This window comes from Phalacrocorax aristotelis, chromosome 6 (assembly GCF_949628215.1).
Source record: "Phalacrocorax aristotelis chromosome 6, bGulAri2.1, whole genome shotgun sequence".
Lineage (NCBI taxonomy): Eukaryota > Metazoa > Chordata > Aves > Suliformes > Phalacrocoracidae > Phalacrocorax > Phalacrocorax aristotelis.
In genome coordinates, this window is record NC_134281.1 from 30,088,511 (window position 1) to 30,113,108 (window position 24,598).

The 24,598-nt window shown below is 47.5% G+C and overlaps 2 protein-coding genes across 7 annotated transcripts in view; one reads left to right on the forward strand and one right to left on the reverse strand.

The window, feature by feature from the left end:
- Positions 1-658: 658 nt before the first annotated feature.
- On the forward strand, positions 659-12,051 carry NCF2 (neutrophil cytosolic factor 2). Of its 2 annotated transcripts, XM_075096796.1 has the most exons (15): positions 659-1,002; positions 1,461-1,543; positions 1,871-1,979; positions 2,367-2,501; positions 2,864-2,971; positions 3,980-4,039; positions 5,209-5,252; positions 5,473-5,614; positions 5,920-5,982; positions 6,345-6,423; positions 8,113-8,156; positions 8,873-9,024; positions 9,104-9,215; positions 9,453-9,615; positions 11,442-12,051. In XM_075096796.1, the coding sequence occupies exons 1-15, from the start codon at positions 829-831 to the stop codon at positions 11,537-11,539; spliced, it is 1,566 nt and encodes a 521-aa protein (XP_074952897.1). In that variant the 5' UTR covers positions 659-828; the 3' UTR covers positions 11,540-12,051. The 2 variants fall into 2 exon arrangements, with proteins under 2 accessions (XP_074952897.1, XP_074952898.1); XM_075096797.1 differs by lacking the exon at positions 5,920-5,982 and having other exon boundaries at positions 713-1,002; positions 11,442-11,699.
- Positions 12,052-12,941: 890 nt separating this feature from the next.
- The window catches only part of SMG7 (SMG7 nonsense mediated mRNA decay factor), a 52,282-nt gene continuing 40,625 nt past the window's right edge, over positions 12,942-24,598 (reverse strand). For 2 of the 5 annotated variants that reach the window (XM_075096790.1, XM_075096787.1), the window contains exons 16-23: positions 23,130-23,518; positions 22,009-22,374; positions 20,300-20,449; positions 18,097-18,177; positions 17,328-17,487; positions 15,828-15,998; positions 15,577-15,728; positions 12,942-15,066 (exon numbers count right to left, since the gene is read on the reverse strand). In XM_075096790.1, the coding sequence (XP_074952891.1) occupies positions 14,953-15,066; positions 15,577-15,728; positions 15,828-15,998; positions 17,328-17,487; positions 18,097-18,177; positions 20,300-20,449; positions 22,009-22,374; positions 23,130-23,518 (1,583 nt within the window). In that variant the 3' untranslated portion in view covers positions 12,942-14,952. The remainder of the gene's footprint in view (positions 15,067-15,576; positions 15,729-15,827; positions 15,999-17,327; positions 17,488-18,096; positions 18,178-20,299; positions 20,450-22,008; positions 22,375-23,129; positions 23,519-24,598) is intronic. The other 3 variants (XM_075096788.1, XM_075096789.1, XM_075096791.1) reach the window with 3 other exon arrangements.

Consider the following 24,598-nt stretch of genomic DNA (forward strand, 5'->3'; position numbering starts at 1 on the left):
TCTGAGTCAGCAGGTCAGACCTCTGCCGTCACTGCCTTTGCTTCTGCCACATGCTCAGCACCCCCCTGTCCTCCCAGCAGTGCTCCAGAGCCAGGCTATGCACCTTTGGCTATAAAACACCTCGAGAGAACTGATGTTGGGCTGAGTGTGAGTTATTGCCACTAGTGGGGCCCAGCGCAGCACAGCCACTGCCCCCCAAAGCCCCATCCTGGGGCAGCACCCACACACCCCCAGCAGCAGAGCTCCTCAGTGGGGCAGTGTGGTGGGGGATGGACAGGGCAAAAGGTTTCCCAGGCTGTTTCCCGCTTGGGTGGGCAGGTAGGAGAGCCCCAGGCCAGCTGCAGGCAGCTGTGCCTGCCAGGAGATGCCTGCAGCAACCATTTAGCAAATATCTCCATCGAATACCACGCTTTGGAGGGCACAAGGGTCTCAGCTGCAGCGCTTGCCCCGTGGCTTTGCGAACCTAAATTTGACCATATCAACCACCCAGCTGACAAAATCCATGGCTTTTCATGAAAAATCCAGAAAAACAAAACCCAAAGTGGTGAGAGGCAACTTCTGGAGAGGACCTGGCACACAACCCATGACAGCTCAGCGTGGAAACCCATTGCAGTGGAGACAGCCTCTGCCCCACTTCCCCATCCCAGGGCCGTGCTTCACTGACGTGAGTGAGGCCACTTCCTGCCAGGTTTGCAACACAGGCAGCGGGGGAGGAAGAAGTACAGGCAGAAGGGAGCTAGAGAGAGGCCGAGCAGCGCTGCAAGGAAGGACGAGAAGGGCGAGACACACAACGTGGCCGGGGACCCCACATCCCACTCCTGCCACGCTATGTCCCTAGTAGAGACGATCCGGCTGTGGCAAGAAGGGGTGTGCGCAGCAGATGGGAAGGAGTGGAGGGCAGCCCTGGCTGCCTTCACGGCTGTCCAGAACCCCTCTGCCAAAATCTGCTTTAACATTGGTTGCATCCACCTTGTTCTGGGGAAGCTGGCCGAGGCGGAGGAGGTAAGGTACAGCCCTTAGAGTCACTATCCCACTCACAGGCACCAGCAAGGTTGCATGCAGACCCACTGGACACATGGATTTGGTGGGAAAGGGAGGAATTAAGGACCAGGGTCTGACTAAGGGAAGGATTTGGGGCCTTTTAAAGCTGGGATGAAGCATGACACCCCTGCGCTGTTCCTGCTGAAACTGTTTTCTCAGTAAATCAGAGGCGAAGCAGCAGAAGAGGTGCACGGCTTGCTACTTGCGCTTTCTCCCTCCCAGAAGTGACCACAGGGCAAAATTAGGAGCTTGGTACAGGCTCCGCCACCCAGTGCCCACCACTGCAGGGAGACATAGCCTACAGAGCCCAGCTTAAGCCCCCTGGCTAAAGCAGGACAGGTGTAAGTGCTCTACACCCTCATTTTTTTAAAGGGCTTCCCTTTTCACCCCTTTTTTGCCCCACTCCTACCTCTGTGCAGGCTTTCACCCGGAGCATCAGCTGCGACAAGCACCTGGCAGTGGCTTATTTCCAGCGGGGGACCGTGTCTTACCAGAGGCAGAAGTGAGTGGAAGGCTTTAGCATTTCAGGTTTGCTGCTTCCAGAGATGCCAGCCTTCGGCTGATAATGGCCCTAGGTGGGTTTGTACCCCAGGGGCCAATTTGCAAGCCCTTGAGATAAAACAGGCTCCTGTTCATCAGCAGTGCAGCCTTGGGATTAACACCAGCCTTAGAGCATCTCTCCTCCCCCTGTGGTGTCTGACAACATTATGAAGAGATTCCCAACTAAACTCAAACAAGTTTAAGTAAAGGCTTAGAGGCAGCTGCAAGGGGTACCAGGCAGCCAGAGTGCCACCACAAGCTGGTGACACCCTTATCCTCTGCTCCACAGCCATGAAAAGGCCATCAAGGATTTCAAAGAGGCGCTGGCCCAGCTGCGAGGCAACCAGCTCATCGACTACAAGATCCTGGGGCTGCGGTACAGGCTCTTTGCTTGTGAGGTGAGAAAGACTTGACCAGCAGTTTTGTTCCTGAAGGGTTATCCACTGTCTCAGGCTGCCCAGGGAAGTGGCTGAGTCTCCATCCCTGGAGGGATTTAAAAGAAGGGTAGACGTGGTGCTTGAGAATATGGTTTAGTGGTGGACTGGGCAGTGACAGGTTATCAGTTGGACTCAATGATATTAAGGGTCTTTTCCAACCTTAACGATTCTATGATTCAAGAAATCTAAGGAGAAGATAGCCAACCTCTCTTCGTGCCTTGCAAAAAAGCAATTAAGCTGGTGTAGTGCTTTGTGCGGTGCCACCACCCTGCTGTCCTCTCCACCATACTCCTGGCAAGGGTCCAGCTGCTCTAAGTGCTCATTTCCTTGCTCCTATCCCTCCGGCAGATACTCTATAACGTCGCGCTGGTGTACGCCACGATGGAGGACTGGAAGAAAGCTGAGGAGCACCTGACACTGGCCATGAGCATGAAGAGCGAGCCCCAGCACAACAAGATCGACAGGGCAATGGAAGCCATCCTGGTAAGGAGGAGTAGGTCTTACAGCTGCTGTGTTTGCTCCACAGGGAGGAGGGAGAAAAATCCCAGTGACAGAGAAATCACCTTTTAGCTACGGCTTTAGCAGAGCAGGAGAAAAACACAGCAGGCTCAGCAAAATGCAGGCGACCTACTGAGACACGAGGTGGTGGTAACAGCTTTGGGTCACTGGGGAGGCAGGGATGGGAAGACCAGGTTAAATGGACCATGTCAGGGCTGGTGTTGGGCTGTCACCGTGGTGTTTTGACTTTATGGATCAAGACCCTAGCCCCAGAGGTAGAAGGATGTGAACATTAAGCAGTCCCTGCTCTCGCATCAGAAGAATGCTATGACTTCTCTGTGCTACAGAAGCAGAAACTCTGCGAGCTGGTGGCCATTCCTGTGGGGAAGCTGTTTAGACCAAACGAAAAGCAAGTGGCTCAGCTGGAGAAGAAGGACTACCTGGGAAAGGCTATGGTAAGAAAGAAATACCTTATTTGGGCCAAGCCTGTGGGCTGAGGAGATGTGCTGACCACCCTCTCACCACCCCTCTGAGCTGCTATCTGCTGCCTGGTGGACGGCCAGAGATATGGAGTCAGTTTGGGCCTCAAGGATCTCCCCAGGTGTGGAAGAAGTAATGGTACATAAGGATCTCATGGAGATCAGGGAGTCTGCAGGAACAGAGGAGCTGAAAGCATGTTTCTGCAGAGCATGGCCTATTTTCATTTCCTCTCCTTAGCAAGACAGGAGGGACAGTCAGTCAGCAATGAGCTGGAAAAGTCCCACTGGAGCTTCTACCTGAGCCAAGATTTTGTTCAGGGAGGGAAACAAAAAATTAAAAAAAAAAAAGAAGACACTATTTAAAATCTGACACCCACAAATGACCTACAGTTCTTCCCCTCCTCTGTTTGAAAGGGGCTTTTCAGTTCAGATAAGCAAACAAGCTTTCCCCCATGAGTTCGCAAAATCCAAGCACTGTGATATCACCCTTGGGCTCAGGTCCTGGGAGGCAGCAAGCCACTGGAGAGTGACCCATCAGCTGTGCAGACACTGGGGAATCAGATGACCAACAGCCAAGCAGCTCCTCAGGTGCCAGGAGATCCCCAGAAATGTGCATGCAAACATTTATGAACTTTCTAAATAATGTTTTAAGTTGCCCATAGGGGGTAAGAGCTTGAGTTGGAGTCTTTGACTCCCTTCAACATTTGTGATTAAAACAGAAAGGGAAACTTTTGGGTTATATTGACTCTAACTGCAGTAATGGTGGGGCTAAGAGCTGAGGCCTTGCCACAGCTGAGAGGTGAGTTTTGGTGCCAGAAGCACTCAGCCTGTAGTCAAAGATGCTTAGCCTAAAAATCACAGCCCCTCTTGAACCTGAAGCATCCTGAGGAACTTGGCTTGGCCAACAGCAAAGGAGGGTGGACATCAGAGGTCTAAGAGAGGTCTACAAGCACCAAGTCACTCCCTGTCTGTCTTTGGCTCTAGGTGGTGGCATCTGTGGTGGACAAAGATGATTTTTCAGGATTTGCTCCACTCCAACCACAGGTAAGGAACCACCAATGAAGAGCATCCTTGGCAAAAGTTCAGGAGGACGTAGGGATGGGTATCCTCCCACAGCGTGCCGAGGGCTCCAGCTCACAGTGGGGAGTAAATGGCAGCATTACTGCTGTGAACTTTCTGCTACTGCTCCAGGGAGGAGGTGGACACTGCCCCCACATATCAGCTGCTCTCTCTGTCATCAAAAAGCACAGCCCAAACCCAACTATGTTTGTGGTTGAGGTTAACCCAGGTCCCTGAACAGGGAAGTAGCGGCCTGGCAGCACATCCTCTGCCCCTGCTGTTGCTGCAGGGTGATGGCTTTCGGCAGGGAGCGGTCTCAGACCCTCTCCGTGAGATTCATCGGGTTCGTCTGTCTAAGCTCAAGCCATCAGAGAACGAAAAGCATTCTTTCTCCATCCTCCTCCCGGTTCCCAAAGCCCTTCACGTTTTCAGTGCCCTTTTCCTAATGATGTAGCAGTATCTTTCCATCTCTAAAGGCGCTTGAGAGTTTTTACAGGAGCTTTTTGAGAGGATATGGGGAAGCAGAAGCGCAGCTGCTGCAGCCTACAGCACCATTACGCAAGATAAAATACACTCTTCTCAATGCAGCCAAGTGTTGACACCAGGAGTCAGGACTATTTCAAGTAGCTTCTTCAGAGGATTGATAAATCCACCAGAGACCTTAAATTACTTCGGCTGGAGAGACCATAAAGCACGATGATAGCAGCTGGGATTTTTACAAGCATGATAATAGGAAGATACAGAAAGCACAACTTACTGCTTAAACCAGCTGATCCCAAAGCCTTGATCTCAATCCTTTGTGAGCTGAAACAAAAATCACGAGTGAAAACAGGATTGTGCCTCTGAAAACCAACTGCAGGTGGAAGAATTTGGAAACTGCTCGTCCGAAGGAGCAAAACCAGTGATATTCCTCACAGCACAAAAAGCTGTTGCTTTATGCATCAGGGTGGCAGAGAGCTGAAAATATCCTGCAGCTGGCTGCAAAGCAGCAAGAGTCCCTTTAGGTTCAAATCGTCTGATCTGACAGCAGCAGGGGGAGGAAGGAACCATGCAGGGGTGGCGACAGGCACGGTAGAAGACTGCAGGACATTTCTGCAAAGCAATCCAAATCACCCAGATTACTGATAATTTCCTTTTTGTCTTCTTGTTGGCAGGCCTCTGGTCCTCCACCCAGACTCAAGACCCCAGAAATTCTCAGGTAAGTTGGATGAAGGACAGACAATGCTGCTAAACCATGCAGTGAGTTCCAACCCCATCCTGCACCATCACAGCTGAGCATCCAAGCTGGCACCCAAAACTCAGGGTGGGGGGCAGGGAACAGATTTTAGAAACAAGGAAGCAGAGGCCTTGGCTCCCATTACGAAGTAGAATGACCATATCACCCACCTTCCTGACCCAGTTGCTCCTCCCACACCCAGGGCCCTCAAAGGGCAGCCGCACCGCGTCCTGTACGAGTTCATCCCTGAGACTGCTGAGGAGCTACAAGTCCTGCCAGGAAACATTGTCTTTGTCCTGAGTAAAGAGAAAGACAACTGGGCTACAGTGATGTTCAACGGAAAGGTACCAGGGGCGTGCTTGGCAGGAGGGGGCAGATAAAAGGGCAGTTGCTGTGAGGTTCTGCAGAGGACCTGGGGAGCAAAGCCTTGCCCTCAGTGACTAAATGAGTTTCTGACTTAAGTCCCTTATGTCCACCCTGGCTTAGGCCACAGGGTTCAGTGAAACCCATCCAACCTGCAGCAACTAACCTGCAAACCTTAGAGATTCTCCCATATTCAGGACAGCATGAGGACAAGATCAGTTGCATCCTCCAGCAGCAGGTTGCCTCCTTGCCAAGCAATCCCCAATTGTCTCTGCTTCCCCTGTAGAAAGGGATCGTCCCCTGCAACTACCTCGAGCCCATGGAGCTCCAGAATAAGCTGCACATCCAGGTGAGGAGGCCCGGGAGAAGATGGTGTCCTGGGGAGGGCAGATCCCCACACATTCACCCACCACCTATTCTGGGTATTCCAGCACCTGCACACTCCCTTCCCCTCATAATGCTGGGGTTGGTTCTGGATTGTGGTGACTTTAAGATGAGCTAAATCTGGGCAGATGCTGTGCCAATGGCCCCCTAGGTGGTGGCTGGTAACACCAGGGAGATGAAGGGGTGGCAAAGTCTCTGCTCCCCAGTTCAAAACCCCAAACAGACCTTGGGAAAATAGTGGGTAGGAGTACTCCACCAGGCAGCAGCACACCAGCTCCCTTAGGAAGGGTGGGATTCACAGCACTACCTTCTTCCCATCTGGCACAGGAAGAAATCCCTCCTGAAGACGAGATCCCAGAGCCACCCAGCTCCTCTGCTCCAGAGAAGCCACGGCGGCCAGCACCAGGTGAGCAAGGGGAGCCGAAGGGATAGGGGTGCTTTAGGGGCAAAAGTCCGGTAGCAGGTTTGAGACAGTCTCTTCGGTGCCATGTCCTCACCCTTTGAGACCAGATCTGGGGTTGGTCTCCATCTCATTTCCAGGCCCATTTGCAGTCACAGATGGAGGCATTAAAGCAGGAGGCAGAGATGGCAACTGCAGTGCTGAAGACAGAGTAAAATAGAGCACGTGGGTCCCCGAGGGAAGCAAGTCCCTCCATGCTCTTAATTAGCACAGCGACTAATGGGAAAAAGGGCCTGGGGATAGGAACAGGGCAAGCGACCCAACTCATGCAAGTCTTAGGGTAGAGGGTTCCTTACAGGCTTGTCCATAGAGCAGGGCACCTGCAATGGTTTTAGTGCTGCTGTGAGCTGGACTAGTTTTGAAGGAGCTGTGGTTACCCTGGGAAGGGGATTCCTGGCTGATGCTACCCAGTGTCACAGGCCTGGGGCAGGGATGGTGGCACCAGGGCCACCATGTCACCACCAGGACATAAGGCTCAGGATGGTGGGAAGCTGAAACAGGGCGCTGCCACCCGCAGTCACGCTGCTGCAGGAGCGCTCAGGTGCACAGTCTGAAATTGCAGTTTGAAGCTAGGGAGTGCATGTGCTTCAGCAAGCTGAAATGAAGAGCTGGGAGGAAGCATCACAAGTTGCTCTCTCTAGAAAACATCACACGGTGCTTGGAGGTAGTAGCCTACGGCTGAGCTGTGAACTCCACACTGCTGCAGGAAAACCCCATTTGGGGTAGAAAATATCACTGTGCAGAGACCATACCGCACGGGTGTCAACCTGCTGCAGTTTATTCTGTCTATCAACAGCCAACCTGCCAAAATTAAAAAAAAAAAAAAAGGAATACGTGGAAAAGCAATTGCCAAGCCCCCCGTTCCAAGGTGGGCCTGAGCCAGTCGATGGTGTGGAAAGGTGGACCAAGAGACTACTACTGACAGGACAGGGCTCGTGTCCCAGGCAGAGCAGCCTCATAGGCAGACTAGCAGTAAAGCTGATAGGGATGATGGCTGTAGCTCATGGGAGTTAAGGGCAAATATCTCAGGGATCCAACAACCTCAAAGAGCATCTTTACAGCACCAAAAGCCATCGCAGATCTAGCAGTAGGACCATATTCAAGAGTGCAGCTCTGTCTCTCCCCATAACAAGCACAGTCATGTCAGAGCACTGACCAAACGTAGAGTAGATCCTTGTGAAGGGACTTCAGAAAACCTGCATCAAACCACCCTGCCGAGAGATCTGCATTTAGCTTGACAACCCCAGTGAAGGACAAGGATTGCTGCTGGTTTTCAGTATGGACCTGGGGAGATCAGAAGCGCAGAGACACTAAAACCAGCAGCTCGTGTATATTTTTTTAAAAAATCCACCCAGGAAAGACATCCCACCCCTAAAGCTCCCATCTGTACAAGAGGGAAGGCACAGAGTCCAAGCCTTTGCTTGGTGGTTATACCTAAATCTTACAAATTAATCCCATCACAGCTGATGCTGCAGCCATTCAAGGGACCACTGCTGCCTCCAGTGTTGGTTGCTGTTGCTGCACATAATGACAGGTGTCAAGAAGGGCTGCAGGAGATCTGAATGCGTATTTAGGCACAGAGCAGCAATGCTTACCCCATCCCACTTGCTAAGCCATCTCTTTCTTCCTCCACAGACTACGTTCCTGTTACTGTGACGCAGCTGAGAGAAGCAGCCAAGGTAACATCTCATTACATCTCAATCCCGAGGTTCATGTTATAAATCCGTATTTATTGCACATTGAAAGGTGTTGGCATGTCCAGCCATCACAACAGCCCTAGAAGTATTTCAGGTTTTCATCATTCAGGAGCTTTTCCAAAGCATAACAGGCCTAGGGGCCAGCAGGTCATTAGGACCCAACTTGGGTGACTAGGGCTGCTTTTTGGGAGGTCTCCTGTAGGTCCACTCCCCACCGGACCCATGGCTATCGGCAGAGCCCTTGTACAACTCACATGGTGCTTGAGAAGGGAGAAACAGGAGAGAGCTTGGCTGTAATGCGCATGCTGCAGGGCAGGGTCAGCACATCAGGAGGTCACACTGGGGGGAGAGGTGGGAACACATGACTAATCCCAACTCAAAACCAGAATGAGGGGCTTAGGGGGTGGACACATCTCGAATTTGGTTACCCAAAAGCCAATTTGGTTGCTAAGTGCCTAATCTATTCCTGTGCTCTCTCCTGGGACAAGCCCAGGGCTGCCAACCAGCCACAGGCCCAACCATAGCTTGGGTGGCATGACTGCTGACCTCCCCCGAGGGAAGCACCAAAGGCTGCACATGCTCAAACAGGTGTCTCCCTGCCCAGCAGCCGATGCCCCACAGCTCAGATTTGACTCAGGTCACCTCTCCCTGCCCTCACCAAATTACACAAGCTCTCACATCCAGTTTACTGCCCACAGGAGGCTGAAGCAGCTGTCTCCAGCCCCCACATCCTCAAGGTGCATTACAAATACACAATCGCCCTGCAAGTTGAGCCAGGCCTCTCCTACACGGAACTCCGAGACCTGGTTTGCAAGAAACTGGAGCTGCAGCCCAAGCACACAAAGCTGAGGTGAGGTGCCGGCTGCTGCAGGCAGCAGGAGCCATGTTTTCAGGGCTCCCACCCTCACCCTGTGTCCTTGTGCGCTCAGGTACAAGCCTGCAGAGAGCCAAGCACTGGTGACTCTGAGTGCAGATAACCTGGAGGTGGCTTGGAGCCAGAGCAAGGACAACTGTCTGACAGTCTGGTGTGACATCACAGAGGTCAGTGACAGCCAGTGGTGGCAGCCACCTCTTCTGCCTGCTACTGGCAAGGAACCTAAGCAGACATTGCCTTTGCTTTCCTTGCCTCGAGCACAGGCTTGTGGATTTCAAAGCAAGCCAGTGACCTTTTGAAAGGCAGAGGAACAAAAAGAGCAAGCAGAGCTTGTCTCTCTTACCCTAGTACAAAGAAAAAGGAGATGCCAAAAGGTGTCCTTACCCGCTCACTTCCTGCCCTAGGGAGAGGGGTTTTTACCAGACAGCAAACCAGAGGAGTCACCGCAGGAGGCAACACCAGAGGAGATGGGACCAACCCAAGTTGTAGCACAGTACAGTTATGAAGCCACCCAGCCGGAAGACCTAGAGTTTCAGGCAGGAGATGTGATACTTGTTTTATCCAAAGGTAATTGTGCTCCTTCTGCAACAGGGGAAGGGTGGGACCTCCCAGCTCTGGTGAGAACATGAGCCTGACCCCAAGATGCTGAGTATGTGCAACAGCTGCTGCTCAGTTCAATGGAAGTTGTAGGTTCCCAATATCTGCCAAGCAGGCCAAACACTCAGGTATTCGGCCAGACACTGGACACACATTCTTCAGTTGAGCCTACAAGCCTCACTAGGGACTTTGCTCTCTTTTCCCAAATCCTCCAGTCCTCCAAAGCAAACTTTCATGGCTGGGCCCTGCAGAGCAACAGCCTGTCTCATGCAGCCTTCACGAATAGCAAACTTCTCCTGCAAGTTGCAGTTTGCCACCTTTAGATGGAAAACAGGCTGCTCAAATTTCTGCTGCAGGGCACTTCTGAGGAAGCTTGCACTGAATGCAAACCCTTCGTAAGATAGGTTAGAGGAGAAGCTCACAGAGATTGCACAAGCATGAGGTGGCAGGTGGAAGTCAGGAGGAAGAACAACTTAAAGGAGTTGCTTTCCTTTGCATCACAAACAGCTGTGTCACCGAGCTTCCAGATTCACAGGGAAAACTTGCTCCATCCCCATGAAGGACCAGGGAAAAAAAAAGGTGTTTCCAGCCTCTGCTGTGCATGCTCCTAATTGCAGGGTTTTTGGCTTACCAGCCAATTCTCTGGAGCCACAAGACAAGCAGGACCCAACACAGGCACAACTGCTTTCCTGAAGTGCCACCTTCCACCACAACTGCCTTGTGCTGTAGCAGTGCAGAGCTCTTCCAGCTCTACCACAGGCTTCTCACCCATCTCAGCATTACACACACTTCTTCCAATGTATTTTCATCACCCCTCTCTGTTTCTGCCACCACCTTCCCCCAACAGTGTCAAAATGGGAGAGTTTCACTCGAGCTGTGTTTAAGCTTACTGATTACAGTTTCTTTTTTTAAAGGAGATGCCTCATTTTGGCTGCTCCACCATGCCTTACATTAGGAACGAAGGCAGAGTTACTTCCCAAAATGCTATTTCTCCCACTCCTCTCTCCTGGCACCTTTTTCTGGCTGGTTTTCTTCTTAGGGGTACAATCTTTCATTAGCCTCCATCCTCTTTAATATTAGTCTTTAATGCTTTTATGAGAATAGAGGCTTAAATACTGACTAAATGTCAGCAAGATCTAGTACAGTTTTTGAGTTGGATCCTTTCCAGTCTGTGCAGAAGGCATAGCAGGGAGGCCAAAGTTATCGTGCTCCAGCAAAAGCTGCAGGTGAGCACACACTGGGTTAGGAATTAGGTACAGACCCTGCACAGGGCCTCTGTTTCCCTCCTCAGTTGAGCCTCTGAGTGAAACCAAGACATCAGAAATAATTTTAAAGGCAACAACAACAACAAAAAAAAAATCATACTTTGAGATAAGCATAGAGCAGTAGGTGAAACTGTACTTTAGCTGGCATCTTAAAGAGGAAAGCCCAAGGTATCAGATTATTTCCTTGCTCACCACATTCATTTTGTTTCCACTGTCTTCTATTCAAGGCAGTTTCTGAGCCCAGAACTGGGCCTGGGCAAGTAACGGCTCCAAAACCCCCAATTCTCAAATTCTCAGCAGAAAACAAACATTGAAAAGCATCTCTCACAGCCCTTGCCATCCCCGCCTGATGCTGCTAGTTTTAGATTAAAAGCTGGACCTTAGGAAGTTTTTCAGGAAACAAAACCTGTGCAGATTTATTGGCAAAAAAACCCTAAAATGGTGATCTCGGGCCTGCCTGTAGCACATGGAGGTTATTATGCTCCTGTACATCCCCAGGGTGACAAAAACAGTGTCAATTTTATCTTCCAGTGAATGAAGACTGGTTAGAAGGCCAGTGCAACGGGAAGATTGGCATCTTCCCATCCGCTTTCGTTCAGCAGTCTAACACTAAAGACCTGGAAAGCTGATTTCAGAAGAGCTTAAAGTAGTCATAGACATGGAAAGAAATTAAGGATTCATCTGTTGCAATTAAGAAGTTTCCATATTAACCAATGCATCTGAAAATGGACTTAAAATACTATTGCTATTTGTATTAAAAGCTTCATTTTACCTTTCGCATCGTTCTCCAAAAAAACCCTGTACTTACTAAGAGACTTGCTCTGTCCCACCTACCCTATCCTTAACAAAGCTTTTATATGGACTAGCCAGTGGCTGGGAAAACCCACAGAGGGTGGTGCCACTTGCATTTACAGCCCTGCCAACAGATCCAGAAGAGGAACTGGCGTTCAGGAAGCTGAAGATGAGGAAAGGCTGAACTTCTGACAGCGTTTGCTTCCTTAAACATTACTGCCAAACCCAAGCGCTTAAACAAGAGATACCGTGCAGCCTCACCCTGCTCCAATTGAGAATTCACTTCAAAACCAACCACCGTGACTTTAACACCCCACCCCCAATACAAATCTACACATTTTCTCACCTTTGGGAGCTGTATCTCAAAGCTTTTTCTCACAGCAGTCAGAAGAGACAGTAACTTCAAGAGACACTGCCTGGAGTCTCAGCAGGTTGTACAGCAGCAAAGTTGTTCCCTTTATAAAAGCCTACACAGCTTTGATGCCCTCTTCCCTATCCAAGAGGTTTAGCCTCCCTCCGCCCTTGGCACTACTTTCACAGTAGTTCACCTTCCCCGGCTGCTGATGCATCTGGTCCTTTTAGCATTTTAAAACGATCTACCCTCAAAACACCCAAGCTGTAGATACAGCCAAGCCACCCACAGTGCTGGGAACACTCAACTTCAATGGTGCTCAGGGCAGCGGTTTCCCCACTTCGAGTCCTATCACACAAGTTCTGGCCAACTCCACTGTCCCAATAACCTAAATATCATAATTCTTTTTTAAAGGAACTTATTCTGAAGTGTTGCCTGGATACATTGAACACCTGTCAATTCAAAACCAGAACACCTTTGTAATTTTACTCATTTGGAATTACGCTCTTTAGAAACTGGCTGCAAACAGCCACCATCCCGATCTGCAGGCAGGTCAGCAGCAGAAGGATCTGTGTCCTCCAACTCCCACTGCCTGTACTCTATGGGGTTCAGTCTGCAACCGAAGAAGGGCTTTGCAGGCTACTCCCCATCCCAGATTTTTGGTTCAGTAGGTAAAACACATAGCACATAGGCAGCACAAAACAACAATCCAATTATCTGCACTGAGCCCAAGCCAGAATCTCTGCTATTTATTTGGTTCTCTTTCAAATAGGGAAGAAAAAAAAAATCAACTTCAAACTTTCTTCTGACTTCTCCAGAAAAATAACTCATTTTTAAAAGCCTGCAGCCAAGCTACGCAGGAAATAAACACTGCACACAGACCTGGGTGGAGAGAACATGGTTTAATTAAAGGCAAAGCTGATTTCAGCAGCTGCAGTTCTTGCACAGACAGACAAAAAACACAAAAAAAGCTTACGACACGAACCAGTTTCTGTTGGGGGCCCCTTCCCTCGCTCCCCCAGGTGTCGGAGGGCGGGAGGGGAGTCCCAGCTGAGAGATGGATGCATTCCCAAGGCTGGATGCTCATGCACAAGTGGAACAGTGCGGCTGGGACCCTGGCACTGCCGGGGGTGAGATGGTGAACCTGGTTAGCTCGTCTAGGGTGCAAGAGTCAGTGACGGTTCAAACACTGGAATGTCGCAGCTGCCTGGGTGCACAGCTCGATACACAAACTGGGGGGCTGGAGGGAAGTACAGAGGGGTTTGGTTCATACTATCACTGGGTGGGAACTTCACTTTTTGGACTTAAGGGAAATACAGCTTCGAAACGCAACAAAGAACAGTGATGTTGCTAAGGTGGAGATTGTGGGGGAGCTGCTCATACCCCCGGAGGGGTATCGTGTCTCCTCCATCTTCCCTTTTTGTATTCTTTGGGGCTGCCCGGACTCCAGTGTCACTTCGGCTCCTGCATGTGCTTTGCTCTGCAGCTGACTTCCAGCACAGAGATCCTGAATCATCACACAAAGCCCTACTGCTGAACACAGCAAACGGACATTGAGATTTTCCGTAACTTCCCTGGGAAACCTAACAAAAATGCTGTCCTTTTCTTTAATGAAGCTTCCAGTCTTCCTTCCCCCTAATAAATAGCAAATAAAACATTTTTCTTTTCCGTTCTGCACCTTTTCATCTATGAACAGCACTATGCTTTCTTCCGTGTGTGGGTTACACACGCGTGTCCACAGGTGCCTTGAATTTCATTCTGGAACTGAAAGTTTGGGGCTGCAGCTGGGGGCGGGGGGCAGGTTTCTGCAGAGCTGATGCGTGCCTGCAGGGGTGCGTACACTCCGCGCTGTCCGGGCTGACTGTCGGCTTTACCCAGCCCTGCTGGACCCCTGATTATTTTCTGCGAGATGTCGTGCGTTGGTAATGAAACTACTAGCGTCCAGCGAAGATGGGAGGATGGAGAGAAAAAGGAAAAAACAAAACAAAACAAAAACCATTGAAAGCTTTCTATTTACCTATTAAAATGAGTCAGGCTGCGAATGCACAGACTAGCCTGCCCTTTGTGGGGCTAGCCACTATGCTACAGTAAAACGTACAGGAATCAAACATTAATTTAAAACCCCATAGCAGTTAACTTGCTTGTCCAGCAGAGTGCTGCAATGCCCCACGTCACCGGCTATAGCTCAAACACCTACTGAGAGGAGGGCATTTCATGCTGGAGTCTCTAACCCACCCACGGGCTGGCCAAAGCCTTTGGGTGAAAGGTGAAGTGGTGTCAAGTGCCAGACTCTCCTTCATGAAACTCCTTCGCTAGCCCAGGAGATAGAGCCCCACCTCGCCACCAACCTTCTCGAACTGGAGCAGCAGCTGGGGCTTTCATTGCTACACACTGACTACGAAGCACGTCTGTGTACGGAAGAATTCAGTGTGATCTTACTACTGAGATAGTAATAAAGATGTTTAGGAGTAATTTCAACTACATTCTCAGTCAGCAAAGCAATCATTAATGGATTCCTATTTTATCTCCCCAAAGAGAGGAAAAGGATTGAGAAGTTCTCATTGGCTTCTCCCATCTGCCCTTCATTCTCAGCTTTTACTTCCCATGTGGCTGGGGACATGCACGGTGAGAGGCGGTGATATCGGGTCACTGAGTGAGACAAACAGCAGTTCCTCTCTCCCTCCAGAGGGCCCAGGGATGGGAGAGTTCCTGATGTTGTTTTCTTGCACTGCAGACATTTTGTGCACACTCAGTGGGTTGGTGGAGCACTTACGCCCTCCTGACAGCAAGGAACAGAAGAGAGGGCTGCCACCTGCACAGGACTGTGTGGGCCAGTCCTGCAAACCCAACATGCCATGGTTTATGGAGCCTTCGTTTGCAAGGGTTGCCACCTCTGTCTCAATGCGGCGGGTTCATGGTGCCTTGTCCACGTTGCTGCTTCTGCTTCTGCTGCATTAACAGCTGCTCCAGGGCTGAGGGTCCAGGGTGCATCATGGAACTGGACCAGATGGACTAAAAACAAACAGCCAACACTAGCACCTCCTTGCCTTTGACAGCCCCCCCTCTTACACATGAGAAAGCAAAGATGGTTTTCTATATTCTCCCTCTTCTCTTTATCACTCATACCTGGCTTATCAAAGTTATCCAGACCTCAAAGAACGCCTTCTAAAGAGAGGCTCCCTGGAAGCAGCTTATCCTCCTCCAGAATCCTCATTACCATAAAAATTCATCCCACATTAGCAATTACTAATTTTAGGCTAGTCAAAGCAAATATAATTTCTTCCAGCTCTGCCAGCCTGGTCTTGCTCTACAAAAAATATTCTACAACAGCAAGAACTGGAAAATTGTGACATCACCCAGCACTGGTCACACCTCCCACACTGCCTGCATAAATGAATCTGCAGGAAACACCGTCGGTTTCCAACACTGAACCCTGACACTTGCAATAGGCTGACGCCCATCACCAGATCTTCTGGCCCCATAGACAAGCACCCGTTCCTGAGCAGTTTCAGTCAAACATACCTTCAGGCTCTCCATAAGCACAGCTGAGGAGTCCTCCATAGCAGGAGGACCTTGGGCTGCCCAGGTGCCACTGGGAGCACTAGACTGGTGCCAGCTGCTCTCCGAAGATGACGATGTTGCCGGGAGATAGTCCAGACCAAACCCTCCCATTGCTAAAATGGGAGAAAGACAAGTTCAAGGGAACATAGCAAAACCACTGCAAACAAACGCCATCAGCTGGCTTCACTCAAGCCTGGAAACTCAGCACTTGCCTGGCTTATCTGTTTTCCAGCGGTCTGCAACTCTCCTGTCTCTGTTGTCCGGAGTCCCAATAGGTCCGAAGTTGGAGAAGGGAACAGAATTGTGGTTATGGGTTGGAGGGGAGCTTGGCAAGCTGCTGGGGTTGGAGGAGTGAGGAGACTGGCTGGCTGGTGTCGAATGATCTAGTGATTATAAGGCAAGAGGAAAAAGGTCAACAGAAATGGCAGGAGCCTTGCAATTTTGAATTTCTTGGTGCTGCTGCAAATTCTGCCATCACCCAGTTTTCTCCAGTGCTGAAGATCCCTCCATTACACAAACATAATGCAAATTCCTGAGTGAAAATTTTTGTGCATATACAAGAAGAGAATGACTGTGTTTAATGCATGTATGTGATTACCAGAAAAACAAAAAACCAGGAAACCTCAAGAAGGCTGGCTAGCCAAAGTGATTTTTCCCCGTTTCTTGAAGAACTTCTCAAACTTTAAAAAAAAAAATCTGTCTCCAAGCTTGACAAACCAGTGAAAGATGACATTAGACCTTGAGGAGCTTGCAAGTTTACAACTCAGACTCCCAAGTCTGTGAATGTTTTATATTTCTATGAGTCTTAAAACAATTCAGACCAGAAGCCAATACTGAGCAAAAGAAGAGAGCAAGCATAGAAAAGCTTATCTGCAGGCAGGAGAGAACGATGCCTGAAGACAACACAGCATAGCAGGATGGCAGGAGACTATGTGGTCTTGAATGAAGAGGTGAAGGGAGAGAAAGCTGAAACCATGTGAGCCACAAATCCTGCTAGAATAAAAGCACCTTGCGACTTCTTCCATTTCACCCACAACAGTTAATCCTGATTGGCTGCAAAAGTCTTGGTGCAACGAAAAATCTCATCCAGTGCAGATGTTATTTAAAATCCGCTCATTTCTTAGACTCAACTAATTCCTCCCCTCATGCAATTCTGGATTTTTAGTGAGAATAAAATTATGTAGTAGTAATGTTTTACACCTTTAAGATAATTACTAAGGAAAAGCTGGTTTGCTTAGTAGGCTGCTTAACAGCAAAAATCCCCCAAACCCAAAAAACTCCATTGCTGTATTTTCTTCCACACTCTTCAGTCATAGTTTCTTTCTCTTTCAAATATCTACATTATGAAATGCAGCTCTTCCTGCTTTTTCCAAAGAAGCAGCACTGAAAGTATATGGATATTTGAGTTAAAGCCCTACTCCCAAATGCTTGTCAGGAATCTAAGTTAGAGATTTCAGGATTTAACACCTCCTACAACTTCTATCCTGCTCAAATATTTCAATTAAAACCCAGGTTCTTATGCTATATTCATTACAGAATCCCCTCATATTTGTGAGGATATAAAAAGAAAACAAACAGAAACCTTCAGATATGTTGTCAAGCATGCACTTTTTTTTTTAATTTCCAGTTACATTTACCTTGCAGTAGGTTCAGAATTAACTCAAAACCTCTTAAATGACTAGTCACAAGAAAAAACATACTGCCAGGCTTACCTGAGCTGGCTGGAAGGGATGGAGACCACGGAGTCCCTTCAAAGAGAGAATACAGTGAAGTCTCCTGATGGGAAACTGAAGGGGTGACTTCTGTCTTTGTGCTGGTATTCATGTTTTTCCCATATACCTCATTGAACATGCTGTTGTTTGGATATCTTTCCTGCAAAACAAATGAATGTAAGAGTTTAAGTACTGGATTTATTTCAAACACTAAGACTGTACAAAGGAAACAATTATAGACCTAAATATTTTCTTAATTCCTTTTTCACTCCCCAGCCCCCTCTTTTCTGAGCATTTTATTTAACATGAAGTCCATCACATTCTGAATCAGAACTGATTTCTCCTAGCTGGACTGCAAAGCCTTCACAAAATCTTCAAATTCCTAGTACTTACAAAAATTGTATCAATACCCTGCTCAATTGTCTGGAAGAGAACAGAAAATCCATTGCTCAAGGAAATAAAAACCTACAGCACTATAACACTAAGATGCACCTTTTCAGTCAGCTCCACAATTCTACTAAGAGCAAGTGGCCCATGAACTCAGCAAGACTCAACAGTATGCCTGCAGAACTATAGCTAGGATGAATTTGGGAAGACAACTGATAGAGGCAAAGATAACCTTGCTGACACAGACCGAAATTAGGCACCCGTATGGATTTCTTTCAGGTTTTCCATTGGTTTGAACTGAAGGACATTCCCATATTTCTGCCATGTTACCTAGTTCAATGGCAAGCTCGAACAGGAAAGGGCTGTAGACTCTGGTCCTCACCTGATTAAGAGAAAAGCCACTGAGGGACAGGAAAGATGACGACTGAGACATCAATTCTGATGGTTTTTCCAGCAGGGACTTCTTCAGAAACCAAAAATGGAAAAAGAGCAGTCAGTGTTCAGTGTAGCAAGCAGGAGGAGAGCATGCTATCAGAAACTGCCAAGGTGGTTTTGGTCACATTTAAAACCTTCCTTGTACTTTAGCTCCAGCACCTTGGAGGACAGGTGGAACAAACTAAAAAGTGCAGAAAATCCATAGTTTCCCTACTAACAGTAACTGCTATCTTAAAAAAAAAAAATCTACAATCACAACAGCAGAAAGTCTCAGGCAAACCCCACTGCCAGAACAGCTTTTCAAATTGGAGTGTAATATTCTGTCTGATACATCTAGAGGGGAGATTCCTGCCAAAAAAGCCCCGTGGTTGTATAAAACCTTGCACAAATGAGACAGGATCCTTCCTAGTGATAGAAGGACTCCTTCAAACGTTAGACTCTTGCGTGTTGCTACTGACAGAATATTGTTCAGTTTTGAGAGCATCCCCGCTCCATAAACATTCTTAGACAGAAAGAGCAGCCAAGTGTTGTGATTTTAATTGGGTTAAACAGTTCAAATTTTATTTAGTGCTCTCTCATTTTAATTATAAATGACCGTAGAAAGGAAGAAAAAAAACAACTCAGTGTTTAAAACAGAGGTCCCAAAACTCCCCTGGGGTTCCATGTTAAGATACTATGGACCATGACCTTTTCCATCATCTATGCCACCCCCTCTCATACAGCTGTTATTTCCAGCATATTTCTCAGCTTTCTCTTCAGCTCTTACTATGATTAAACAGTGAAAAATAGTGTCCCTGAAACAAGCCTATTAGGGAAGAAATAGGTTCAGTTATCAACACAAAAACCAAAGAAAAATTATACATCTTGGCTGGTGGACAATAAACACCACCAAATTTAGGATTAGGATCACCAAGCCATAGAATTAGTGAAGCCATAAGTAAAACTCCGTGTGATCCAAGATGAAGGCTGTAGGCTTGTTCCAAATAAAAGCCCTCTTGCACTCATACCAGCTCAGCATGTCAGATATTTTAAAATTTTTTGTTCAAACAAAAACCTAAACTAGCGTCCCTCTCTTACATGGTCTCAATATCTGGAATACCTTTGCTTTTATCCTGTAAACCTAAGACAAATAGCCTCATTTTCTTGGCAAGCAGCTCCTAGCTTGTTAGATTTTCAAAGTGACAACTTATTAGTCTGAAAGCACATTTTAAAAGGCAGATAAAATTCACACTCTGCACATCCACACAGCTTGCACAGAGAAGAATTTCCTTCCATTTGTCAGCAGACAGCAACTGTAAGAGCTTCAAAGGAAGCTGCTGAAGAAGCAGCTATTAGTTTCTTAGTAAAGGTGTCTAATGAGACAGAAACAGGTGTCTGTTTTGCTACTGGCTCCTTGGGATGGGATGTAAAACAACTGAGGAATAGACTTAATCAGAGATTTTGAGTAGAGTCACAAATCACTCTTTGGCACTGCTATGAAGCTGAAATAATAGTATTTAACGAACACGCCTGTAGCCATACTAGGAAGGCATACTGGAGTTTCAGAGGCAGTTTACAAATCCAGCAGCTCTAAGACCCTCCAGCTATTGAACTAGGAAGGTTTTAATACACAAATGTAGAAAGAAACTTCTCTCAGTCTGTCAAAAATTACTTTCTTCTACAGGAGAGACTGGTTATTTAGCCAGTTGCTTACAATTTTCTCCCCAAACCACCTTGCTCTTCTACAGTCTCTTCTGCATTTAGTAGGGCAGTTTTCCCCCCATCTTTATGTAATTTTTATATGCAGATTATAATAAGCCACACTTGTTCCGATGACTTCCCGCAGCCAAATCTGTCCCTCCCCACTGCCCTTATTACTAAGCCCATACAACTGCAGAAGATCAAGTGCATCAACATCTCTCCTGTGGACTGTACTTACAAAAAAACCCCCACTGTTATTCTGATTTCTGAACAAATTTGCAGGCCTGGATGTGGCCCAAGAGCCAGGGGCCTTCAGCTGGTCTAAGCTCTCAAATGAAGACTAGCTCAAGGGTGGGGCAGGGAAGTGGACAGAAGGGGTGGGGAGAGAAAGGAATTTCCCATTTCTTATAATTTCACAGAAGAGGTGCCAGTTAAGAGTGAGAAGCAGCAGTATTATATCAAATACATACAAAGAGGCTTCGTCCAGGAAGAGAGGCGAGAGGCCCCAGCAGAGCTGGGTAAAGATCAGGAGGATTAGAGAAAATCAGCTCTTCCTCCTCCTCCAAGGCAGCCAGACTCTTTAACAGGTCCGGAGGAAGCAGAGGGGAGCTCTTGGGGTCCTAGTGACAGAAATGAGCACAGTGAGATCACAGAAGGCAGAAAGGGGAACAGCAAGAGATGATGAGGAAAGGCTAAGCCACAGCAGGATGAGAGAAAATAGCAAGAGGAAGGCAGAAGGCAGCATGCAGAAGTGCGAGGTGAGAAAGTGGTACAGCAGAAGTGTGTCGAGGTACACAGAAGAATGCTGAGCAGAAAGCGTAACTACCCACATGGCCTACTGCGTTACTGGGAGGAGTGCTGCAACATCAAAATGATTGGCAGCTAGTTTTAGTTAGTGGAACGTGTGCTTCCCATTGCATCCATGCCAAATACTGAACCTATTTCACATTCAAGGACAAGGAACACGAAATCTTACAAGTATTCTTCTGTAGCCGACCTGTGAGTAATTTAGGTTTCAAGTAAAGTTACATTTGCATCTTCTTCCCTCGTCTATTTGTGGAGTTTAAATCTCACAAGACTTATTTCCACTGCTAATGGCTGTTACGCCAACATACAGCTGATCAGATAACTGGGCAAAAAACCCTGCAGTCCTGGCCAAACTTGACATCTTGACTTTTGTAAGAGATGCTTAAAACACAAGAATCATGGGCACAGCTTCTGTTCATCCTGCACTGTGCTTGCCTCAAGGCAAGGTTTCCCTTTTAGGCATGAGAACAAGACTTTGACCCCATCCTCATCTAAAAACCACAACCTGACATTAGGGTAGAGGCAGACTCCTGTAAATTGTCTGGCTTTTCTCTCTGAAGGATAAGCCACGTGATCTCAACTGACCTTCCAAAAATCCTGACTGCATTTATGGAGACACATCTGACTAAAGGTTTAAAGAGGACTCCGTTTAAGTTTCATTATAAACATCACCAAAAGCACTCACAGACAGTTCCAGGACTGTTAATAAATAACAAAGATTGAAGGTTTTATAAACAGCAACCTGAAGCACAACTGCATGAACAGAAACAAAGTATTCCCTTAGTGCAACCAAGAGCTAAGTCATTCAGCTCTCTCACCCTGTGGTGGGATTTCCAGGAAAAACAAAACAAATAATCCAAGACAAGACTGCTCCTACCATCCTCGATTTCCAGCCTCAACCTGACTATTACAGCTTCAGCCATTCAACACACTCAACACTACATGGGTGTCAAGAGATTATCTAAAGGATAATAATTCAACTGCCATTATTTGGATGGCTTTTATGGTTTTCATCAGTTGCCAGACAAGAATTTTCCCCAAAACTATGTGCTGCCATGTTTCTTGATCTGACAGATGCAGCGCAGAGTTCAATGTCACATCTACACTGAACAAGACTTACACCTACTTGAAACCAAATCTTCAAGAGCCAGATCCCACACACAGCCAACGACAATGGAGATTCATCACTGTTTGCTGGAATCCCATTTACTGATAACCCAGCCTCCTAGTAAGTAATCTCACATTAACCTACTTGGGGCCTCACATTGACCTACTTGGGGCCACAAGGCATTCCTGAAACAGGGAAACTCTTAGAGCTGTCAGGAATATCAGAGCCTCATTGGTTTTCACCCCTTACAGCATGGATCTTTACCTCAAAGGTCATCCTGGAGACAGTATCCTGCTCTGGGCGGAAGACTCCTTGCCGTTTTCCCCTGCGGTCCATGTTAGACTGCTGTGCCATCACCCTATTGTCAGCCATGCCATAGGAAGAGTCCCAGTAATATTCTGGCACCTTGACTTCTGAGGGGTTCTGGTTATATGGCTCCATCGGGAAAGGCTTCATTTTTTTCTCCAGAGGTTGCTGTTGCATCACAGGAGGCTGTAATGACTGTTCAAATAATTTTAGAGGGTCCTGGGCCTGCAGGTAATAGGACTGCTTTACAGGCATGATCTTCCCTAGTGAGCCTTGGACTTGAGGCGGGTTCCAGAGCTGCTTTGATGAGTCTGTCTGCGGATACTGAGGCAGAGACGCATGATTTCACCAGCGGGTAGGAACAATTAATGTTAACCGAATGCCTAACTCCACTCAAACTGTCATTCTGGCTTACTTGTGACAGACATTCCACAAACATTCTGATTTGCTATGCTATTCACTAAAATGCACAGTCTTGATAGGCATCTAATACTGCCCAGTCAAGCTTTACACCAACAGCCAATTATAATCCTTACTCTAACCCAGTACCTTATAAACACCTTTACCAAGGTACTGCGCCAGCATTTTGCTGCCCAGAACACCGGAAGGGTCTCACCATCAAGTCCAGACGTGCCAGAAGGGAGATTTTCTCCAGCACAACATAAGCATAAAAGTAAGTTCCCTCACAGCTCTGACACTGCAACCCAGTTAGCCAAAAGGAGAGTGCGGGTAAAGGTTCAGACTCAGTCCTCATTACTCATACAAGAAAACTAGAAAGGCCTAAGACAGAAATACCTGATCAGTAATACCACCTTCATATCTTGTCTATAAACAGAAACGTGCAGAAAACAGATGACCACCTTCCCATTCCAGTAGATACCTTCCCCTCAGTTACAGAATCATACATTCATACCCACTAAACTTCAGCTCTTTTTCAAATTTGCCCAGAAGTTTACAGATCAAAATTCCACACTAAGGTCTTTATCTTTTCAAAACTGTTGTTAATCCAGGAACATAAGTCTGGAGTGTTGCCATTTATTTTTAAACAAAGCTTATCACATTGCATTACTCAAGTTTACCTGCTGGAATCCAGAGTGATGTGGCGGGCTCTTCCCCAGGCCCTGCACAGCTTTTGTAGGGGACTGTTGCTGCTGTTGCTGGGTCAGAGCTTGGACCTGTAACTGGCTTGCGGACTGTGCTGTTGCCTGAGCTGGTAAAGATGAAAGGGTTTGCTGGGAAGGAGGTGGTGTTTGCTGAGGTCCCTGGGTCATTGGCCCTGGTCCAGAGGGCCGTTGCTGGCTGTAAGGAATGTGGGACTGTTTCCCACCTTGCACCTGGTTTCCTGCAGGTGAGTGAGCTGTGGGCTGTAGGAACGTTCCTGGGACAGAAACACCACCTGGGAAGGTGTACCCCGTGCTCATGGAGAAAGCCACAGGAGGAGGGACAACGTAGGTTGGAGGTGGAAACCCTGGAAAGAATTAAACACACACCTTTAATTGCAATTCGGCAGAGCAGGTAGCCCCCTCCAGAAAATACTTAGTGGCTTGGTTTAGGTTTTTTTTTCCCCCCTTCTTGTTTTGCTCATTTAGACCATGAGGACAGGAAATACTAAATACAGTTCGCATATATGCACTACAACGTCCTTTCTCACCTTTGCACGTACATGGCTGTGATCACAGGGATTCAGAGTTTGTTCTCAAGTTTTCTTGCAATATTGCAGGCACTGGTAACAGTCAGCCATGATAGTATCGGGGAGAGTCATAAGTTTCTCCCTCCACATGTCTCAGTCTCCCTGCCTCTTTTTTTTCCTCCCTCACCACCTTTTTTCTTCACCATTCTGGGGGTTTTGATACTTTAACCCCAAAGTTCTCTCCCCTTCAAACACACATTTTCAGGGACTAAACTTCTGGAGCAATGGACAGAAGTGATCAATAAGTCTACTGTGTCCTCCCAAAGCATCACCAGTCTCTGGATTAATTTAAAGAGACAGACGGTAAAGCAAACAAATCCTCTTATCTGCAAGATCAATTCCTTTCCTGTAGTTTACACTGAAAAGCCAGGTTTGGAAGGCAAACTTTAATTCTCTGTCTCACAGATCAGATTTTATGCTGACTTTGGGACAGGGAAGATGTCCCTCTGTCTTATATTGAGCAACTACATGTAACAGCTGCAGGGAAGATACAGCTTCCAGCTATTTTGTCAGCAAACATGGACACCAAGGTATGACAGGAACACTCCACAACAAAATGGGAACATGCAATGCAGCAACAGCAGCAAATACGACCACACAAATTACAGCTTGAAACAAGAACACCACTACTAAAGAAACTGAACTTTAAAGAAAGCAGTGTGATTGATCTTTTATAATAGAGTCCTATGCACAGAGAATGCTTCCTCCTGAGATGGCAGAAGATTTTGTCACGTTTTGACTAACTACAGAAACAGCCTACTGTGAAGTTCCTTGATCTCACACCTACTAATCAGGAAGGAAGGTGGCAGATTTCATGACAGACCTTGATTCCAAAGCATAAGGAATCTTCTTTATCTC